The sequence below is a fragment of the Diabrotica virgifera genome, chromosome 9 (genome assembly GCF_917563875.1).
Source record: "Diabrotica virgifera virgifera chromosome 9, PGI_DIABVI_V3a".
Lineage (NCBI taxonomy): Eukaryota > Metazoa > Arthropoda > Insecta > Coleoptera > Chrysomelidae > Diabrotica > Diabrotica virgifera.
In genome coordinates this window covers 150,190,605-150,211,649 of record NC_065451.1, presented here as the reverse complement: position 1 = coordinate 150,211,649, position 21,045 = coordinate 150,190,605, and the positions used below count along the sequence as shown (strand labels likewise).

Below are 21,045 nucleotides of genomic sequence, written 5' to 3'. Positions count from 1 at the left end.
TTGATGTTGACTGACAGTGACATTTTTGACGACTTTGACGTTGTCATCTTTCACTCCTTCCACTCACAGTACATGACAGACCTGTCCTTTACTGTGCTTCCACTGCAGTTTGCGAAACTGTCGGTAATACGGTGTTGCCAATGTCAACAAAATTTCCTGTTAGCTTTTTAGGGGATGGCTTTGGTGGCTTTCTAACCTCACTTCTTGCGATGTCCAGTTTTTCTAGAAGAATTACCTGATTTTTGTTCAGCAAATCGTTGTTTTCCACCAATAGCTTATTTTTTTCCTCCAGAAGTTTGATGATAATTTCATACAGACCCTTCTCTGTCTCCCAAAGTCTTCTGAGTGGCTGCCTGAATTAAGCAGGATGAATGGAACGATTTTTCACATTTCCCGCATTGCACTGTGCAAGTTGAACTTTTCTTACAATGAAAACAGTAAATTTTCAACTTTTCGTCATGTTTTTCGCGTTGTTTTACAGACGCACTTGCCAAAACATTCCGGCCGTCGGCCATCTTGGACGTGGTTTTTAGTATATTTTTATTACCCCGTATATCACACGAACCAATTTGTTATCATATTTAAACATGTGCGGGATATTTCATTTGTTTCATTGTTGCAATTTATAAACAATATTTTGGCAATGGACATTAAATTAGCTGACTAAGTATAAACCTTTGTTCTCTTGTGTGACAAAATTCATGTTAGGCCAGGGTAACGAGCAAAAATATACCCTGTTCGTGACACTTCAGCAGCCAGGGTACTGAAGCGTTTTTTCGACAAGTAATACCTATAGGAGCAAATTGTAACTATTTCCTGCGTAGGATCTGGCGGCCATTTTTATTTATAAACAATTATTAACTGTCAAAAAATGGCATTTATTCCTTTTTTTTCAAATCAATCGAAAACAGTAAAACTTATGATTTTTTTAGTACAAATATCTTTGAGATTATGGAAAAAGCTTTAAAATGACATATTACAAAGTTTGATATACTCATTTATTGTTAATATAATAGGGAACTTGCATAAATTTTTAAATTCGAAAAAAATGTTATAAATCACAACAGAACATAATTTAAAACATGTATCAAAGATAAAAAAAGTTTTGTTTGTCTTTCGTTTGGCCCCTAAAGACGATTAAAAATTCAAATTAAAACAGGTGGTCCAAAACGCATAGTGACGTCATATAGTTGTGCATGTACATTATGCACCAACAAAGTAAACAAAATTGTATATAATTTTAAATTAGACATTATAAACGTCAGTAGAAAATACAGTTATATAACGTCACAAGCGTTTTTGATCGTTTGAACTATTTTACATTGGCTAAGGGTTCTTCTAAACCAAGGCCAGAAAACAGAAAAAAATATATAGATTTTAAATTATCTTCTAAAGTCCACTTTACATCAACAATAAATTGGACAAGAAATTGACCAAGTTATTCAAGGCCAAATTTGACGTGTAAAAGCACACTTTGACATCTAAGTTTGTTCGTTATAAACTTCACGTGAAGAAATTGACGAAAAAGAAAATTGTTCTATTTTTTCATTTATTTGGCGTGAATTCAGTGTCACCAACCTGTGTCCATTTGGCGGGAAGTGGAAGTAGAGCTGTAGAGCTTTTTGTTTATTATTATTTGTTGAGGTTGAGTCTTTCATGTTCATGACAACCTAAAAATTTTGATTGGAAAATGCATATAAGATAAGGGGGTGGGAAAATGGAAATTAGTGGCTTTTTTGCAGTTCTGTCTGTTAGTTTTGCTCTGGCTAGGTCTCTTTTGTTTAAACAATTATGTAAGTATTATAAAAATGTTTTCAATTTTCTGTATTCTTTAGGAAACGAATTATTTATGCATATTATTACCTGTAAATAGTAGTACCTATTTCCTATTTCTTTTGATTTTTAATTGTAAAGAATAGAAAAATTACCATTCATTTTAATTTTTTAGAATCAGCTGAAAGTGGTCTACAAAAAAACCAGGAAGGAAACGTATTATAGCCTTGTTGTGGCTATGAAAGGCAAAAGAAAGATACCTATAAAAAGTGTATTGACTAGTTGGAAGAAACTCCACATTGTCGATGCATAATAAGATATTACTTTATAAACAAATATCAAGACCTAGGAATGGAACCTGGATAATATAGTCATCAAGAAGATAGCAGGAGGTCATGAGCAACAACAACTTCATAAGTATGAGAATATTGAGGAAATCCAGCTCCTCGATATCTACTACTGGACAAACTAGAAGATTGAAGAGGACAAAGCCTTTTGAACTAGTTTGAGTGATAGGTGATAGTGAAAAGCAGAGCGTAGTGCTTGTGTGCCTGTGTATGTTAGAATAGTGCACGATCTTGTTAGATTAGATAAGAGACGCTATAGGGTAAGCTCTTCATTTTAAGGAACAGTAGTAATTTAGGTTAAATTAAAATTGCTCATTGGTCAGTTATGACCAGATTGTAATTCTCTGATGTTTGGCAAAAAGGGCTGAAGTCAGAATTGCACATCAATAATGTTTTGATGATTTCTGGACCATAAAAAAAGTGTTGCAGACTTAAACTGTATGTACCAATAAAAAGAGCCGATTTTTCTGGTCCAGAAATCATCAAAACATTATCGATGTGCAATTCTGACTTAAGCCCTTTTTCCCAAACATCAGAGAATTGCAATGTACAATTCAATACAAATGAATCATCATCGTAGTGATGATTATGGAAAAAAATATATATATATAGAAATATATATATTTTGTGCAATAAAAATGTTTATATTTATCAAGGATGTATTATTTGGTATGGCCACATATACTTCTGGTATATCGTCGGTGATGTGACAATACCTCCTATCTGCTTTTTCATGAATTTTGTAGGAGACGAAAAACCATTTTTAGGGTCATCTGTTTTCACATGTAAATTTTGACATGTTTTGTAGTAAATAGATAATTGAATTTACTACAAAACATGTCAAAAAATATCATATGAAAACAGGAGGTGACTGTAAAAAAAGTTTTTAGTCTCTCTTACAAAATGGTTAACAGTTAATAGAGAGACAGATAATCGAGGTTCCACTGTATAGTGAAATTTGGACACCCGACACCCCATACAAATTTTATGGGGGTTTTGTTCGTTTAAACCCCCCCCCCCCCCCCCAAACTTTTGTGTAAGTTACAATTGAATTATTATTGTGGTACTATTAAACACAATGTTTTTAAAACTTTTTTGCCTCTTAGTACTTTTTTGAAGTCAGTTTTTATCGTGATATTTTGAATATTTGTCAAATCCACCACATATTTGTATATGGTTAAGTACGATTGTAGAGACTAATAATATGAAAATTTATTTATGATTTACATTTTTAGGTATATTTTGAACCATTTTAAAAAGAAGCCATATCTTGATAAAAAGAGCTTTATCGAAAAAATAGAAAGAGGTAAAAAAGTTTTAAAAACACAGTGTTTAACTAATGGTACCGCAGAAATAATTTAATTGGAACGTACCCAAAAGTTTGGGGGGGTTAAAGGGAACAAAACCCCCATAAAATTTTTATGGGGTGCACAAATTTCACTATAATTTTTCTTTAAGATGTTACTGCAATAATATTGCTTCATGTCCATTTTCAATAAAAAATCTTTAATAGTTTTCGATATATTCGAAAAAATCGAATTTTCATTTTGTATCTTCAAAGGGCTGTAACTTTTTTTGTGTGCATATTTGTACTAAGGTAAGTTAGGTTCATTCAAATTATTTTTGGTCCCAGAATATGTGATTTAATTTACGACCAATCTTTTCGGGACACCCTGTATAATAAATGGGATTAGCTGGCTTAAAAATTCATAATCTACGTTCTGTAGAAAATATACAGTTTTTGGTTTCTTTTTAACTAGATCTTAATATCTAACCAAGCATTTTAAGACCTTTTTATTATTTTTTCGATGATATATTCATGTTTTTAGTTTGTTCAAAATATTCTAGATGATTGTACACTATAATAGATAGCCAACTAAATAAACACAAAAATTTTATTTTTGTTACAGCCTGTATATAAGTTTACCTATATATACAGTGCATTACGCACCACCTTAAAAATTGGGCATTTTTGATGTCTCGAATTTCCTAAACCTGTTGTCCCATCTAAGTGATTTTTTTATAATAATATAGCCTGAGGCTATAGGTTACTGCCTTATGCTTGTCATGCACGGGGAGCTATACTGTAATATATATTATATCACGTCGCTCTCTATAGTAATGAGTGAGCCTGCACATACGGAACCATTAGTTCCCTGTCTGCAGGCTCACTCATTACTATAGAGAGCGATATGATATAATATACATATATTACAGTATAGCTACCAGTGCATGACAAGCTTAAGGATGTAACCTATAGCCTAGGCTATATTATAAAAAAATCACTCAGATGAGACAACAGGTTTAGAAAATTCGAGACATCAAAAATGCCCTATTTTTAAGGTGGTGCGTTAATTTCTTGGAGAAGTGTATTGTAATTTAATGTAAATAATGTAATATCCAATAATTGTATTTAATATAAGATGTAATATAAGTTCCTTAAAAATATATTTTTTATTTCCCACCATACATTCTCCACAGGTCTAAATATCGATGCTAGACGTCCACCGGAGGTCCTCTCAGGACGTTAGATGGACGTTCGGCAGCAAGACATTGGACCAAACTGGGACATCCTATGAAGGTCCAATTGACATTCACTGAACGTCCCCTCGGACGTCCATTGGACGTTTGGCAACGTGGCATTTGGACCAAAATAGGACGTCCTGTTAAGGTCCAATTTACGTCCCCTAGGACGTCCGATTAAGGTCCAATGTACGTCCCTTCGGACCTTAAGTGGACGTCCAACAGACATTCGGTAGCGCGACATTTGGACCAAAATAGGACGTTCCTTGGACGAAAACGGACCTCCCTAAAGTCTGTGAAGGACATCCTTGTGCTATTAGGGATGTAGGTATATAGTATCTTTATTCTATTATATTCTACTCTATTTCAAACCTATTCTATATAAGTATCTACACATTACACCTATTATCATCATCATCATTCTCTTTGCCTTATCCCTATGCAGTGTCGGCTTCCCTAATTGCATTTCTCCACACAATTCTATCTTGAGTCATATCAATGTTAATCCCCTTTACCAACATGTCCTGCCTTATCGTCTTCTTTGGTCTTCCTCTCCTACTCCTTCCAGGAATCTGCACTTCAGCTATTCTTCGTATTGGGTGATTAACGTCTCGATGTTGAACATGACCAAACCATCTTAACCTATGCTCTCTCATTTTGGCATCAATTGGTGCCACACCTAGACTTCCCCTAATATACTCATATCTAATTTTATCCTTCTTTGTCACTCCACTCATCCATCTAAGCATTCTCATTTCCACCACATGCATTCGTTGTTCCGCTTTCTTTTTCACTGCCCAACATTCAGTTCCGCGCATCATAGCCGGTCTTGTGGCTGTTTTATAGAATTTTCCCTTCAGCTTCATTGGAATTTTTCTGTCACAACACACCACTCGCTTCTTTCCACTTCATCCATCCAGCCCTAATTCTACTGCATGCATCTCCATCTATTTCTCCATTACTCTGTAATACCGATCCTAGGTACTTAAAACTATTGCTTTTCACAATCATTTCACCTATTATATTATATTTTACTTTATTCTATACTATATATCTATTCTAATCTATCTATATATTTCATTTAATCTGTTACATTCTACTCTATTCTGTTTTAAATCAAATACTTTATTAGTAAGTATCTACATATATATTACATCTATTCTATTATATTCTACTCTATTCTATTTCAGTTTATTTTATACTATATATCTATTCTAATCTATCTCTCTATTTTATTTATTTTATTAATCTGTTCTATTCTATTCTGTTTCAAATCAAACACTTTACTCAAACAAAGAAACAAACGACATTCAAAAGCTTCTAATAAAAAAAATCATTGCATTGGTACTACTGAAAATATTGACATTTTTACAACATTTATTCCAAGTTCCTTCAATTTTTTTGAGGACAAGAAAATTTTGCTTTCAAGAAATTCACGAATTTATTGGCGTCAAGTTAATAACGAACAAACTTGGATGTCAAATTGTGCTTTGAGAACACGTCAAATTTGGCCTTGAATAACTTGGTCAATTTATTGTTCAATTTATTGTTGATGTAAAGTGCACTTAAGTTATTATGAGGTTTTACCGCGTGAAAGTTTGGAAATATTATTTTTAAAGGAAACTGAATAATATTACGTAATAAAAAAATGTGTAAGTTCCCTCATAGGTTTGGCATTCGTTTTGACACTGACACTAAGTTTCATAAATATATTTGATAATTTATAATAAATAATAAATATTTTGTTGGGGTTTTGAATGCTTGTACTTGTACAGAATGGCACTAAACAATACTTATAAAGTTTTTCTTTATTTTTCATATTAATCTTTCTCTTTTTTCCTTCAAAAACTGTAAACTCCAATCCCAACAAACTGGTATATTTTTTATATTATTACAATGACACGATAAAAAAATGTCATTACAATATAAATATTTTCCCATATTTCGCGACGATGCTGTGGCCAAATACCCAAGTAGGTGGAGGCCAATAAACTAAAGAAGAAGAAGAAGAATATACTTACATATAACCCTCCCACATCACTGATATAACCCATAGCCACCTTTACTTTACAAGCCATGAAGAGAAAAAGGCAACGTCGCAATTGATGACGTCCGTAGTCTGACTTTCGGTCTACCGCTTTCGTAACTACGATTTTAAAGTACAAATTCTGGTAAAATTTATAGTATTTTTTGAGTCGAACAAGAAAATATTATTAATTGGAAGTTTGTACAAAATAATATTAAAAGTAATTCCTTGTAAGTAACATTTATTATAAAAAAAAAAACCAATAAAAAGAATATAAACGGGATTCATTTTATTCGAATCCTAAGAAAACTAATAAGTATTTTTCAAAAATTTAAACGCAGAGTGAAAGATTACGTTAGGAACAAGGACCCAAAGTCCCTGAAAACTTCTATGTTTATTTTAATAAGTTACAGGGGTGAAAAACTAAGAAAATTTAGTGTGATTTTTAGTTTCAAATATGTCATTAAAAAAACTTTTTATTCATTCTAGAGACTTTTGGCCCTCGGTAATAAAGTAATCTTTTATTCTGCGTTTAAATTTTTCAAAAATACTTATTAGTTTTCTCAGAATTCGAAAAAAATGATTACCTTTAAAATACAGGCGTCAAAATTTTTCATTTTGTTCCTTTCCCCTTAAAGTTTGTCGCACTTATTTAGAAACACCCTGAATTGATAAAGAACAAATCTAGTTGTTAAACATAAGCAAATTAATCAAAAAAACAGAATGTTAAGAAAACCGGAGTCTATAGTTGGGTTTAAATTTCAGTATTTTTTTAAATGCCCGGTACACCATAAAAATTTAACTGTTTACCAACAATATTATTACAGCGGTATTGTTAAAGAATTAGGCTATAACATATTATAAAAATCACTTAAATCTACCAACAGGTTTAGGAAATATGAGACATTAAAAATGAATGAATGAATTTTTAAGTGGACGGATTTCTATATGCACGCAAGTTTATATAAAAATATATTATATTGAACTAAAATCATCTTAATAACATACCTTTTAATGTTCTTTATAATTTGGAGCACGAAATATTGTAAAATATTTCAGTTTCTCTGTAAATACAGTGAAAATTATTTAAAAACAAATGAGAACTGTCAGAATTAATCGGTCTACCAATAGATGTTGCCAAGTTTCAACTTCATGGCTTGTTAAGTAAAGGTGGCTATGTATAACCATATAAAAAACTAATGTAAAACTATGTGACGTCACGGGCCGTCTGAACTACTTTAAAATAAAGAAGACTTTAAATTTGTATTTCTAAGTTATTATGAGTTTTTGAAGCGGGAAATTTTTAAAATCTCATTTTTATACAAAACTGAACATTATTATGTAATAAAAAAAAATGTGCAAGTTCCCCATTGCGAAAAAAGGTCGGAATTGCAAAAAAAATATATTTTCGCAATAACTGGTGTAAAAATTAGTGTACAGGTTTGAAATTTTTGTCAAATGGTGCTTAATATGTGATATGATATAAATTCTTTGGTGCTTAATATGTGATAAAAATTTCAAAGCGATTCATTCAATTGTTTAAATTTTATTCTAATTGTTTATCTCAGAGAGCATTTTTTTGCAGTAACATAAGTCAGAAAAACATGACGTTAGAACCATTCCACAGGTGTCAAATGGAAGAGCATGAGCTATATTTTCAACTTGGTTTAAAGAAAGCGAATAAAAAATGCATTTATTAGTAATAGATAATTATGCAAAAGTATCGTAAATCTTTCCTTATAAACTTTTTGAATAACTTTTTCCAAAAAAATTAACTTTTTACCCTGTTTTAAGTGCACAACTACCAAGTAATGTTATTTATATCCTAATTGATAAAAAATTGTAATAAATATATATATAATTTCTTATATAACAAAATAAAAAGTTTACAAGGAAAGAGTTACGATATTTTTGCACAATTATTTATTACTAATAAATGCATTTTTTATTCAATTTGTTTAAAACAAGTTGAAAATATGCTCTTTCATTTGACACCTGTGGAATGGTTCTAACGTCATTTTTTTCTGACTTATGTTATTGCATAAAAATGCTGTCTGGGATAAACAATTTGAATAAAATTTAAACAATTGAATGAATCGCTTTGAAATTTTTATCACATATTAAGCACCAAAGAACCCCTATATGACAAAAATTTCAAAGCTGTACACTAATTTTTACAATATATATTGCGAAATTTTTTTTTGCAATTCCGACCTTTTTTCGCAATTATATTAACAATAAATGAGTAGGTATATCAAACTTTGTAATACGTCATTTTAAAGCTTTTTCCATAATCTCAAAGATATTTGTACTACAAAAACCAGAAGTTTCACTGTTTTCCATTGATTAGAAAAAAAAACGGAAAATGCCATTTTTTGACACTTAATTGTTTATAAATAAAAATGGCCGCCAGAACCTACGCAGGAAATAGTTACAATTTGCTCTTATAGGTATTACCTGTCGAAAAAACGCTTCAGTACCCTGGCTGCTCGAGTGTCATGGAAAAAACCTTATTACCCTGGACTATGTTGCCAACAAGAGATAATACATTTTAGAATCATTCTCAAGAATCACTTCAACCAGGCCACAGGTGCCTTTAACTTCATTCACTAAATTCAATATGTATCATGAAATAGAGTCTTCAACTAAATCGCGTACAAGTCACAGTCAGTACTCAACGTTCTCCCGGGGTAACTACCCTAGTGTCGGTTTTATAAATAAATTCTTTAATTGCTATTGGTGTTTCCATAATCTGAAGTGCATCCTCCACTGAGCCACGAAGATCAGACATAATGCTTTACTAGTGCACGGTGTAGACCCTGTTGATTTCTCGCAAATTAAGAATTCTAATATTAATTGTATGCTTCTTTTCATGAGCATTTTTCAATGCGTCACAAATGATAGAAAAAAAGGTAAGTCCGTGATAATATACATTTTAGTGACATGACAATTTAGTTAAATCTGATAGTTGTCACATTTTATTTGCAATTTGGCATAAAAACAAATCAATTGCGTTTATTGCATTTATAAAATGGTGTTTTCTTTGATTTGTATAGTCTTATAAATTGTTCAGATTATATTCGTAGATATATTATATAATTCGCAAATTATTTTATTTTCGATTATAGCGCCATCTATTGACAACTAGAATAAATGTTATAAATATCACCGACGAAATGTAATCACCGACGTGCGTTTTTTTTCTGTCAGATACAATTTAATGCGTTAGAAAGAAATCGAAAAACTGTGACGCACTGAAAGATCCTCATGAGAAAAAGCATAGCGCGAAACGTCTCTACTGGTGGCTTTTCTAAGACTACGTTAAAAACACGAATTTTTTGAATTCGAGTTTTGGTTGAAGTTTTGTTTCGTATCGTATTTAAATTTGACACGAATAAGCGTCGATGTTTGTATAAACAAAGATATGAGCATTCAAAATCGTCGCTGCTTACGATGTTTATAAAGAGTTACAAACATGAAAAGCAGTCGGAATCTGCAAAAAATTTGACTTTTTGACAAAAACTTTTATAGATACGTTATGCTTCATAAATAAACAATAAAGTTTCAAGTTTCAACATTGTAAAAAACAAAAGAATTTAAGCATTTTCCATTAAAATCGTTTTTTTTTATTTCAACAATTAATAAACATAAAAAATTTTATTGACTATTCGTGTAATGTTCTCGCGAATGCATATGCCTGCAAATTTTCATTCATTTGCATTGAAGAAAAGGCAGTCAAATTAACGTTTAAAGATTTGACCCAAACGATTGAACTAAAGAAAAGCGTTTAAAAATTAATGTTGGAATAAACAAAATGAAATCATAATAAAACACCAGGTGCTGAAATAGAGAAAATAGATGGAGTGAGGAAATGAGGCAGGCCCAAAGCACCAGGTGGAAGACGACTTACGAATGGAAAATTAGAAAACCAAAGCGAAGGATAGGAAGAAATGGAAGCTGATTCTAGAACAGGCCAAGACCCACAATGGCTTGTAGAGCCCATGATGATGAAATAAAGAAATATGAATTTTTTTAGAATGGGAACCAATGACTATCATCAACACACCATAAGAACCATTCAGTTTACAGCTGAACCAAAATAGGTATAGACGTTGCGCCGTAGCAAATTTCAAATTATGGCAGGGAGCGTTCAGTTGATCGACAACTGCTTAGCTGTAGATGTGGATAGTTTTACTATAGGGACGATTCGCGACGTCGAGTTTTGTGTAAAATCTCAATTTTTAATATTGGTGATTTTGAATTTTCTAATTACTTAATAATTATAACTGTTTTGAAAAATTGAAAAAGAAAAATAAGCGAAGTCAAATCGTGATTTTTAGTGAATACGTGAATTGTTATAAAATTTCACAGAATTGGACCCACTTAAGAAATATTCAAATTGAAGTCATTTTATTGCCTATTGCATTCATTAGCAAACAGAAAAGGTGGGTCGAAACAGCTTAACCTACTATATTGTTATAAGAATGATATGTATTTCCTGAAAATTTGGAAAGAATTTTAGGACACAAAAAATATTTTAATATTATTCAAATTAGACTAAAATTATCTTGTCAAAGCATATTGTTTAGATTCCAAGGCTAAAAACCAAAATTATCTTGTCAAAGCATATTGTTTAGATTCCAAGGCTAAAAACCATGACCTGGCAGGCATCAGCTCTGCCAGGTCATGGTTTAGGGGAAAAATAAACTTACTCCTGTAAAGTTTAAATTTAAGTATGTGTTTGAGTAAGTCATTTAGAAGAAATGTGTACAATGACAGGCGATTCTGAAGAGCATAAGACCTTGCCAGGCGAGGGGAAAGATTAGGGGTTTTTCCTAAAATTATTTTTTTTGTTTCCTAAAATTATTTTTTTTGTATCGAAAAGAGTTTTTTGAATCATTCCAAACAGAAAAGGTCTCTAGTGACTTTTCTCTTAGGTTAATAGTTTTTGTTATATAAGCGATTAAAAATTTTGAAAATTGCGAAATCGGCCATTTTTAACCCTAAATAGGACATTTAACTAAAAATTTCAATGTTGTCAAGGTAGGTAGATATTCTTTAAACACTGATTGATGAAATCCCGAAGAGCTTAGTGTTAGTGTTATTGCTGAATGGTCAGAACATAATTTATGGCATTCATCTATTTGCAGGTAGTTTTGCGATATATTTTTGGTTATGAAAAAGTCAATTAGGTCTGGTATCTTGTTGGGGTCTGTCGGCCAATAAGTTGGCTTCCCTGTTGATAAGGTAGTGGCTCCGTATTCATTCACAGCTTTTAAAAGTTCTCTGCCTTTTGTTGTGGTTAACCTTGAGCCCCAGTGGGTATTTTTAGCATTATAATCGCCGCCTACTATAAATCTATTTCCCAGCTCGTTAAAGAGGTCAATATATTCCTCCTTATTTATTGCATGTTTCGGAGGACTATAGATTGCTGCCACTATCAGTGGGTATCTATTAGTTCTAAGTGTTACTGCAGTTAACTGCACTTTTTCTGTTACATAGTTTGCTTCTTCGTAATGTGATAAATTTTCTTTAATTATCACTGCACTTCCTCCTTTTGCATTATTATCAGGATGAATCGCATGATATACTCTATAACCGTGAAATTTGATAAATGAGTGTTTAGTAAAATGAGTCTCTGAGATGAGGCATACATCTATATTTTCTGTCTGTAGAACTAACTGAAGATCTTGCTGGTGGTTCAGGAGTCCATTTGCATTCCACACTAGTACCTTAATTGTATTAATATTGTTTCGATTTAGGTATAGCTCCTTTGGCACTATATTCTAATCTTTTTAGCCTCTCATCCAGTGTTGTTATGATTTGTTCTTGATTTTCTAGCTTCGATAATATGAGTTGCAGACTTTGTTCGATATTATTAGTTCGTTCCTCCTTTTTGCTACTTTCCTTTTCGTTGTTTACTGCACTGGCAAATGATAGATTTTCATTAACTTGCCTGCTTACTGAAGGATGTTTATTAACCGCCCTTTTTTTATCTATGGCTCTATTCCTCATGTTTTGTAGTTCAATAGCCACTTTACAGCCACGATAGTTAGCTGGGTGCTAATTATATAAATTATATAAAATTATATAAAATAAAATATAAATTATATAAAACAGCCATAAGACCGGCTATGATGTACGGAACTGAATGTTGGGCAGTGAAAAAGAAAGAGGAACAACGAATGCATGTGGCGGAAATGAGAATGCTTAGATGGATGAGTGGAGTGACAAAGAAGGATAAAATTAGAAATGAGTATATTAGGGGAACTCTAGGTGTGGCACCAATTGATGCCAAAATGAGAGAGCATAGGTTAAGATGGTTCGGTCATGTTCAACGTCGAGACGTTAATCACCCAATACGAAGAATAGCTGAAGTGCAGATTCCTGGAAGGAGTAGGAGAGGAAGACCAAAGAAGACCTGGGGGGAGGCGATAAGGCAGGACATGTTGGTAAAGGGGATTAACATTGATATGACCCAAAACAGAATTGTGTGGAGAAATGCAATTAGGGAAGCCGACCCCGCATAGGGATAAGGCAAAGAGAATGATGATGATAGTTAGCTGGGTGCTCTTGTCCACAATGTACGCATTTAGGTTTGACATCTTTTGGTTTGGTACACTCCTTAGTATGATGCTTCCCTGTGCATTTGACACATCTCGCTTCTCTGGCGCAGAATTTTTGGGTATGCCCATATGCCTGGCAATTTTTGTATTGAGATATTAATTTGGAGGATTTAAATGGTTTGATTTCGACTTTACATTGTAGTATATGCTGTATACTATGTATTTTATTTATATCTTCGCTGTTGTCAAAAGTCACTATGAACATGTCAAGTGGTTCTTTGGTACGCCACTTAATTTTATTTATAGCATTCACTGCTTTAAAACCTCTCCTAACCAATTCTTCAATTATGCTATCTGGTTTGCACGAATGCGGGAGATATTTGACTATTACCTTAATTGGTCGTGTTTTTTTATCTTCGTATGTGAACCAACTGTGCGGTGTTTGCTCTCGTAGTATTTTTGTCACGCCACGATACGTATCCTCGTCGTTGGCTTTAATTTTGAAGTTCTCTTTATTTACCATTTGGATTATAAATTTATTTGTACCTATTTCCTTTGTGAGCAGTTCGATAAATTTATTATATTCTTTAATTCCTTCCACTATTATTGGTGGTGGAGGTTGGACTTTTTTTGTTTAGGTTCAAGCCTATTAGTTACTTCTTCATTTTTCAAAATGAAGTATTCATTATTTTCCTTTTTTTCTGCCTGTTTCTTACCCTTATCCATTCTGTTACTTTAGCCAGTTCCTCTTCATCAGTCTCGTATGCTTGCCTGGGAGGAGGCGTTGCCTCATTAATTTTAGCGTTATTTGATTGATTACTAATTTGTTTGATCTGGTTTTCTAGCATACTTATATGTGTTTGCATTTGCGTGATCATACTATGTAGTTGATCTTTTTCATTATTGACTTTTACCCATTCTGTATATAATAATTGTTCGTTTTGGGAACGTTGACAATTTTCTTGAAATAAGTTATTATTTTGTTGCATTAAAAAGGCTTCATTTATTGTAGTCGGCTGCATTCCTCCTGCAGCCATGTTTATATTTTATTCTTTATTCAAACACGGTTAACCTGTATTTGTTTTGAATTTAACTTTAATCAACATTTTCGATAAATGTAATTCTTAAATTATATTATTTAAAATAGTCACTTACCGACCTGAATTGAGTGGACCACAAAAAGAAGTTTGTGTTCAAATAGTAGTTAAGCACTTAATGAGTTTTTAATTTACCGCACTTAAACTACAATAGTTTGTAAATTTCACATAAGAAGAAATCTAACCCACTTCGTCCATTCGGAGGTTTAGATTTCTTCTTAAAAACACTATTATTTAGTTTGTTTTATTATAATTAATAACTTTAATTTAAAATCCAAATTTTTTAGTCTTTTGTGTAATATTTTAAGGCCCGTCTGATGAATGTTCTAAAAATAAATCATACATTGATCGTAAAGCCCCAAAAATTACATCTCCAGATACAAATAATAGCCTTATTTGCGTTACAATCTCCATTAGTCCCGGATTTTGCCGTGAACGAGACTATTATTACATTATTCTAATACACACAATAAATATATTTGTCAGAACTTACCGAAGAACATAGCATTATCTGGAAATACCACACTTTTCGGTGGAAGTGAAGTGATAAAACTGAAAGATATTCCGATGATCAGAGTAACAACTTGAAATATTACGCTCTTGCTTGGAAAACACGAAACAAAAGTCTATGCTCTTCCAAACTAAACAGCAATAATTACAAATATTACACTTTTCGTCAGAAGTAAAGTGGAAATATTGGCAAATATTCCGATAATAAGAGTAGCAACTCAAAATGTTACACTTTTATCGGGAGAACACGAAACTAAAGTTTACAATACAGTAGAGCGTCGATAATCCGAACCCTGGTAATCCGAACGCAAAAAAATTATAAAATTAAAAAATATAATAGCAGACCGAATTTTTGGATTTAATATGACAATATATGGGCAAAATATGACCGCGAATTTTTGTTTTGTTTATGCAGAAATACATGCAATATATTTGTTTATTATGCAGGTGTTTTATTCCTTGTAACTAAAACGTATGTACATATGAACTATGTTTATGAGCTTTGTATGTATTTTGAACATATGTTCGATAATCCGAACAATTTGATAATGCGAACTACCACTGTACCAATTAGTTCGGATTATCGACGCTCTACTGTACTTCTAAATAAGAACTACACTTATTACACTTTTGATTGGAAATACCGCGGAGTGCCAAAATGATACCACATGGTATCAATGGTCCAAATGGGTGCAATGTTCCAAACTTAGATTTTGAAATTGATCTTGGTAATATAAATGAGTAATATGTTTTTGATATGTTATTATAATTATTATAATTGTTAATATGTTATTATTATAATTCTTTATTCAAAACTATCGTTTTTCATTTATCTAAAACATTCCAACCCACATAACCATGTTTTATCAAAACATTTTCTCTTATTACCATTTAGGCAGTATATGGCCAACCCGTAATTTTGAATATATCTTTCTTAAAAAATGCGTTTTTGAAAAATTACCTAACTAAAATCTTCATAGAATTCCTATTCATGAGCATTTTTCAGTGCGTCACAGTTTTTCGATTTCTTTCTAACGCATTAAATTTTATGTGACAGAAAAAAAGGCACGTCAGTGATTACAGACATTTATAACATTTATTGTTATTCTAGTTGTCGATAGATAGCGCTATAATCGAAGAAAAAATTATTTACGAATTATATAATATATTATCTACAAATATAATCTGTACAATTTATAAGACTATACACAAATCAAAGAAAATACCATTTTATAAATGCAATAAACACAATTGATTTGTTTTTATGCCAAATTGCAAATAAAATGTGACAACTGTCAAATTTAACTAAAATGTCATGTTAGAATAAATGTCATAAATGTGTATTATCACGGACTTACCTTTTTTTTTCTATCATTTGTGACGCACTGAAAAATGCTCATGAAAAGGACTCTACAATAGGGCTTTTTATTCACAGTCATTTGTTTCGAGCTTCTGTCATGTGTCACATAATATTAATATATCTATGTCATACGTTATTGGTATATACAGTCCATCTAATTTACCTACCGTTGCACGTCATTATCTACGTTAGAGATCTAAGTTGACATTGTTGCCCCATTACAAAAAATTCTTGAATCCATTTTAAATCAAATACATCACACATTTTTTGCATACAGCAAAACAAATTAATATTCAATGTAAATAAATAAAAACTTTAGAAAAAGAAAACAAGAATTAAGTTATAATCTTACTTTAAAGTACATAATAAAAACTGTAAATATAATGAAACAAATACTTATAGTAAATAATATAAACAAATATGAAGTGTCATCACCGCAACTGTCAAATAAATGTTACCAATTTATGCCAAAATATCACCTGCGTTCGATTATAATTACAGTGTATTCCGAACAAATGTGCTTCATAAAAACACTTTATAATCCATTTATACAAATTAAATGAAACATATTATTGTGTATTTCTTTAAGTTGACATTAATAGAAATCTTTAAATATTATTTCTAGGCGTATATAATAAAATATGTCTAGTGACCGTAATGCCAGTGTACTCAGCAAAGTGATTCTAAAAAAGAACACTCCTACCGCCTAAATATTTCGTGTTGGTATCATGTGATGTCATGGGCTATGACGCGGATGACGTGCAACGGTAAGTAAATTAGATTGAGTATAGGTACTAATGATACAAACCACAGACGTATGACAGAGATATATTAATATTATGTGACACATGACAGAAGCTCAAAACAAATGACAATGGATGAAAAGCCCTATTAATATCAAGTATTATAGTCACTGTCATAGTAATCAAAACTATTGTGTTTTAGTAGGGTACTATAATAATACTTAAATTCAATTTCTCAACAATTGTTATTTGTGGGTTGCACTTATTCTGCTTAACTATGTCCATATGTATGTCCTATAGTGTTTGTCACAGTGCATTACAACACACCCAACCATTACTGTAATAGAAGGTCTACTTGTCTCGTAACTCCGCTAAGGTGTTAATCGTTAATTTGATTTTTATAAGAATCGATTGATATTCTCTCACCTGAGCTATCTTCATCTATTTCATTCTTCAAGTCTCCAAGATCTACAGAACTAGTTAGTTGACTCTCTATATATCCTTGTTCATCTTCAACCAATTCTTTCTTAATTTCAGCTTTCAATTCCATTGCTAATAAATATCGATTAAATCAGGTTGTTCACTAATTGTTATTACCCTCCTTACCTTCTGGTTCATTCTTCAAACCTCCAATACCTGTTAATGTGAATAAGGGACTCCCTATGTTTCTTTCATTATTTTCAAAAAACTCTCCCTTGATTTCGACTTTAAATTCCATGGCTAACAAACTAAGCGAAGCGAGTGTTCAATCGTTCAATGATTATTTAAGTTTAAAAATTAAAAACAAAAATATATAAACAATAAACATAACCAAACAAAACAACCAAAGTGAACCAAATCACAGATCACTTAACTCAGAGGAAGTAGATGATCTGTGAACCAAATTCACACTCATAGGGCATTCTAACATGCTGTCAAAATTAAATCAAATATGGCAGCCGGTAGGCAAACATAGGTAGAGCCATGATACTAAGGTTTGTTCCAACATGAACTTTTGGACGGTCCAGAAACCGTCACAAAACTACTTGTACCGTTTGTTGTGCGCATGTTCGTAATTGTATCGCCCAGTTATCGTCCCATGACGGTAATCATATATTTGTCATTTTTGTTGGTGACAGTTTGTGTGCTTTTAGTCGATCAAAGGCTCAAAAACTTTAAAGAATTAAATCCTAGTGCGCAAGTCAGTCCAAACAGCACATTATGCATTTGCCCCATTACTGAAATGATCATCACGAAACCGTCACCGAAAGATCACAATTCTTGTTGGAACAGTGGGAAGGACGATCCGATGACGATCATATTTTTGTTGGAACGGATTTTGTTTACTGCGCAGAAGCGTTACCGTTTCGTGACGGTTCTCGGTCGTGTTGGAACAAACCTATAGTAAACATAGGTAGAGATCACGGTTATTAGACTTTATTACGGTTGTCTTGTCCGACGGTGGTGGGGTGACTTATATTTTTGACTTTACGTCACAAGAGTTTACATTCCCATATTTTTAAATTATTTTCGATCATTGAATGTGTGTTATTGTGTATATATGTGTATTATTTGTGTTATTATGAAATAATAAGACAAATAGTACACATTTTATCTTATACCGGGTGGTGAATCGTAAAAAGGGCCATAGGAAACTCAATGTAAAATTCTGAATTGTTGAATTCCTGTTTCCCTAATTATTCTACATCAAAAGTCATGAGATAATACTTGTAGAGAATTAAAATCTGTATTAAAATCAAAAGTTAAAATTGTTCTACGATTTAAATGCATTCCAAAATTTTGAAAAATATGATACATTTGCCACAATAGGTATGCGTGTAAAAGTAAGGCCACACGTTACTATTTAACTGACAGTGCTCGCACCATTGACTGAATAAAAAAATCTTTATTATTAATCCTTTCTCCGCAACGGAGGGTATCTTATAGTCTGTTCGCTAAACTCAGACGCAACTTTCTAGATATTTTAGTCGGTAATTTTGCCAATTTTAGTAAAATTGGCAAAAAATAATTACTAAATAGTTAATAATCACTAAATAGTTAGCAATTTTGCCAATTTTTGCAAAATTGACAAAAAACAAAAAAAAATATCGAATAAAATATCTAGCCAGTTGCGTCTGAGTTTAGCGAACCGACTATATCAACTGTATTGTTTTTAAACAATATATGATAAAATAAAAATATTGACAGTTCAAAAATGTGAACATTATTGCATTGTGTGTGGCCTAAGTTTGGGCTGAAAACTAAAATGTATTACATTTTTACAAAATTTTGGAATATGTTTAATTACGTAGACCAATTTTAACAGTTATTTCCAATACAGATTTCAATTCTCTTCAAATAGTTTCTAATGTCTTTTGATGTAAAATAATTATTAGGGAAGCTGGAATTCAACAGTTCAGAATTTTACATTGAGTTAATGCAAAACTTTGACGCATGTCAAAATTCTCAATGTGTTTTAATTGTATTCATTTTTTTCGAATCCTGAGAAAACTAATAAATATTTTTGAAGCATTTAAACTCAGAATGAAAGACTACATTATTACCGAGGGCTGAAAGTCCCTGAAAACTTCTATAATGTTTATTTTAATAAGTTACAGGGCTGAAAATAAAAGAGAAGTGTGATATTTAATTTCAAATATTTCATTCAATAGAATCTGCTTGTTTATTCTAAGGGGCTTTCCGCCCTCGGTAATAATGTAATCTTGCATCCTGCGTTTAAATTTTTCTAAAATACTTGGTTTTCTCAGGATTCGAAAAAAATCATATTACGATTCAAATGACAGTAAACTCTCGTGACGTAATCTCACCCTTAATGTTCATTGGTTAGTCGATTTAGGCAACCGTAGTAATGTCTAAGAACCGTGGGTGGAGATGAACCTTGGGTAGAGCCATGATACTTTATTTATAGTATCATGGGTAGAGCTAAAGTTCTTATGGAAATCCAACGTTGCCAGTTGATCTTGAGAAAACTGTCATCTGTCATTAGTCTCATTTATGAAAAGTGATTTATTTTTTATTTTTTGCTCGCCTTGTTTTCTGTTTTGTTGCCCTTGCCAGTGTATTTTATTTTAGTTGCTTTTTGAGTTTTTTTATTAAGGGTTTAGGCGCAAATTTTCGGCTAAAATGCTTTTTAAATGCATTAATTTTTTGCGAATAGAGAAAGCTAATAAATATTTTTGAAAAATTTAAACACAGAATGAAAAATTACATTATTACCGAGGGCTGAAAGTCCCTTAGAATAAACAATTTTTTTTAATACGTATTTAAAATTAAAAATCACACTTTTTTTTTCACAACTTTAACTTATTAAAATAAACATTATGGAAGTTTTCAGGGACTTTCGGCCCTCGGTAATAACGTAATCTTTCATTCTGCCCCTAAATTTTTCAAAAATACTTATTAGTTTTCTCAGAATTAAAAAAAATGAATGCATTTAAAAAGCATTAGAGCCGAAATTTTGCGCCTACGCCCTTAATGGCATAGACATTAGTCATTCAGTCAGTTGTAATAACAAATATACAATCCTATCCTTAATACAATACAATAATAATAATCCCATACAATACTGGTACAATAAAGGACAATAAAATGAATATCGGATAAGATGTACATTTAGGATAAAAAAAGGATTCAAATCCAAACTGAAATCATAAAAAATTTCATGCTCGCATACAAATCTTATGGAAATGTGTATGTGTCTGACAAGAAATCTATAATTTATATTTTTGTTGTGAGCCCGTAGCCAGCAGACTGGATATTGAATGGTGCATGTGTGCATGTATATTAAGTTTGATTAAATTTTTATAGAGGCAGTTTAAATGCTGTTAAAACTTAGTGCCTGCATTCAAAAAAGATATGATCAAGATCACCCTGTTTCCTGCAATGTTTGCAATTATCGTCTTCAATTACATTTATTTTAAATAAATGAGTTACCTATATTGCTTTTTGAGTTATATTTCAGTTATTAAGAGTAACTAGGTTTTTTATATAAAAAAATTTAGATGAAGTCTAAGACGAAGACGAAATTTAGGATGAAGTTAAAGGCCGCGTCCCACGATCAAATAATTTGATCAAACTGGTTTGAGCAAACAGAAAGTGAC

General features: G+C 31.7%; 2 protein-coding genes and 1 long non-coding RNA gene across 3 annotated transcripts in view; 1 reads left to right on the top strand and 2 right to left on the bottom strand.

Moving 5' to 3' along the window:
- LOC126892320 (gastrula zinc finger protein XlCGF57.1-like) overlaps positions 1–17,787 on the bottom strand; it is a 35,643-nt gene extending 17,856 nt beyond the window's left edge. The window contains exons 1-2 of the mRNA XM_050661818.1: positions 17,552–17,787; positions 17,372–17,497 (exon numbers count right to left, since the gene is read on the bottom strand). Of these exons, the coding sequence (XP_050517775.1) occupies positions 17,372–17,497; positions 17,552–17,663 (238 nt within the window). The 5' untranslated portion in view covers positions 17,664–17,787. The remainder of the gene's footprint in view (positions 1–17,371; positions 17,498–17,551) is intronic.
- LOC126892323 (zinc finger protein 665-like) overlaps positions 1–21,045 on the bottom strand; it is a 241,185-nt gene that overhangs the window by 17,856 nt on the left and 202,284 nt on the right. The gene's annotated exons all lie outside the window — the stretch shown is intronic.
- On the top strand, positions 1,381–2,771 carry LOC126892327 (uncharacterized). Its single transcript, XR_007700788.1, has 2 exons — positions 1,381–1,793; positions 1,949–2,771. It is a non-coding gene; the product is annotated as an uncharacterized LOC126892327 (long non-coding RNA).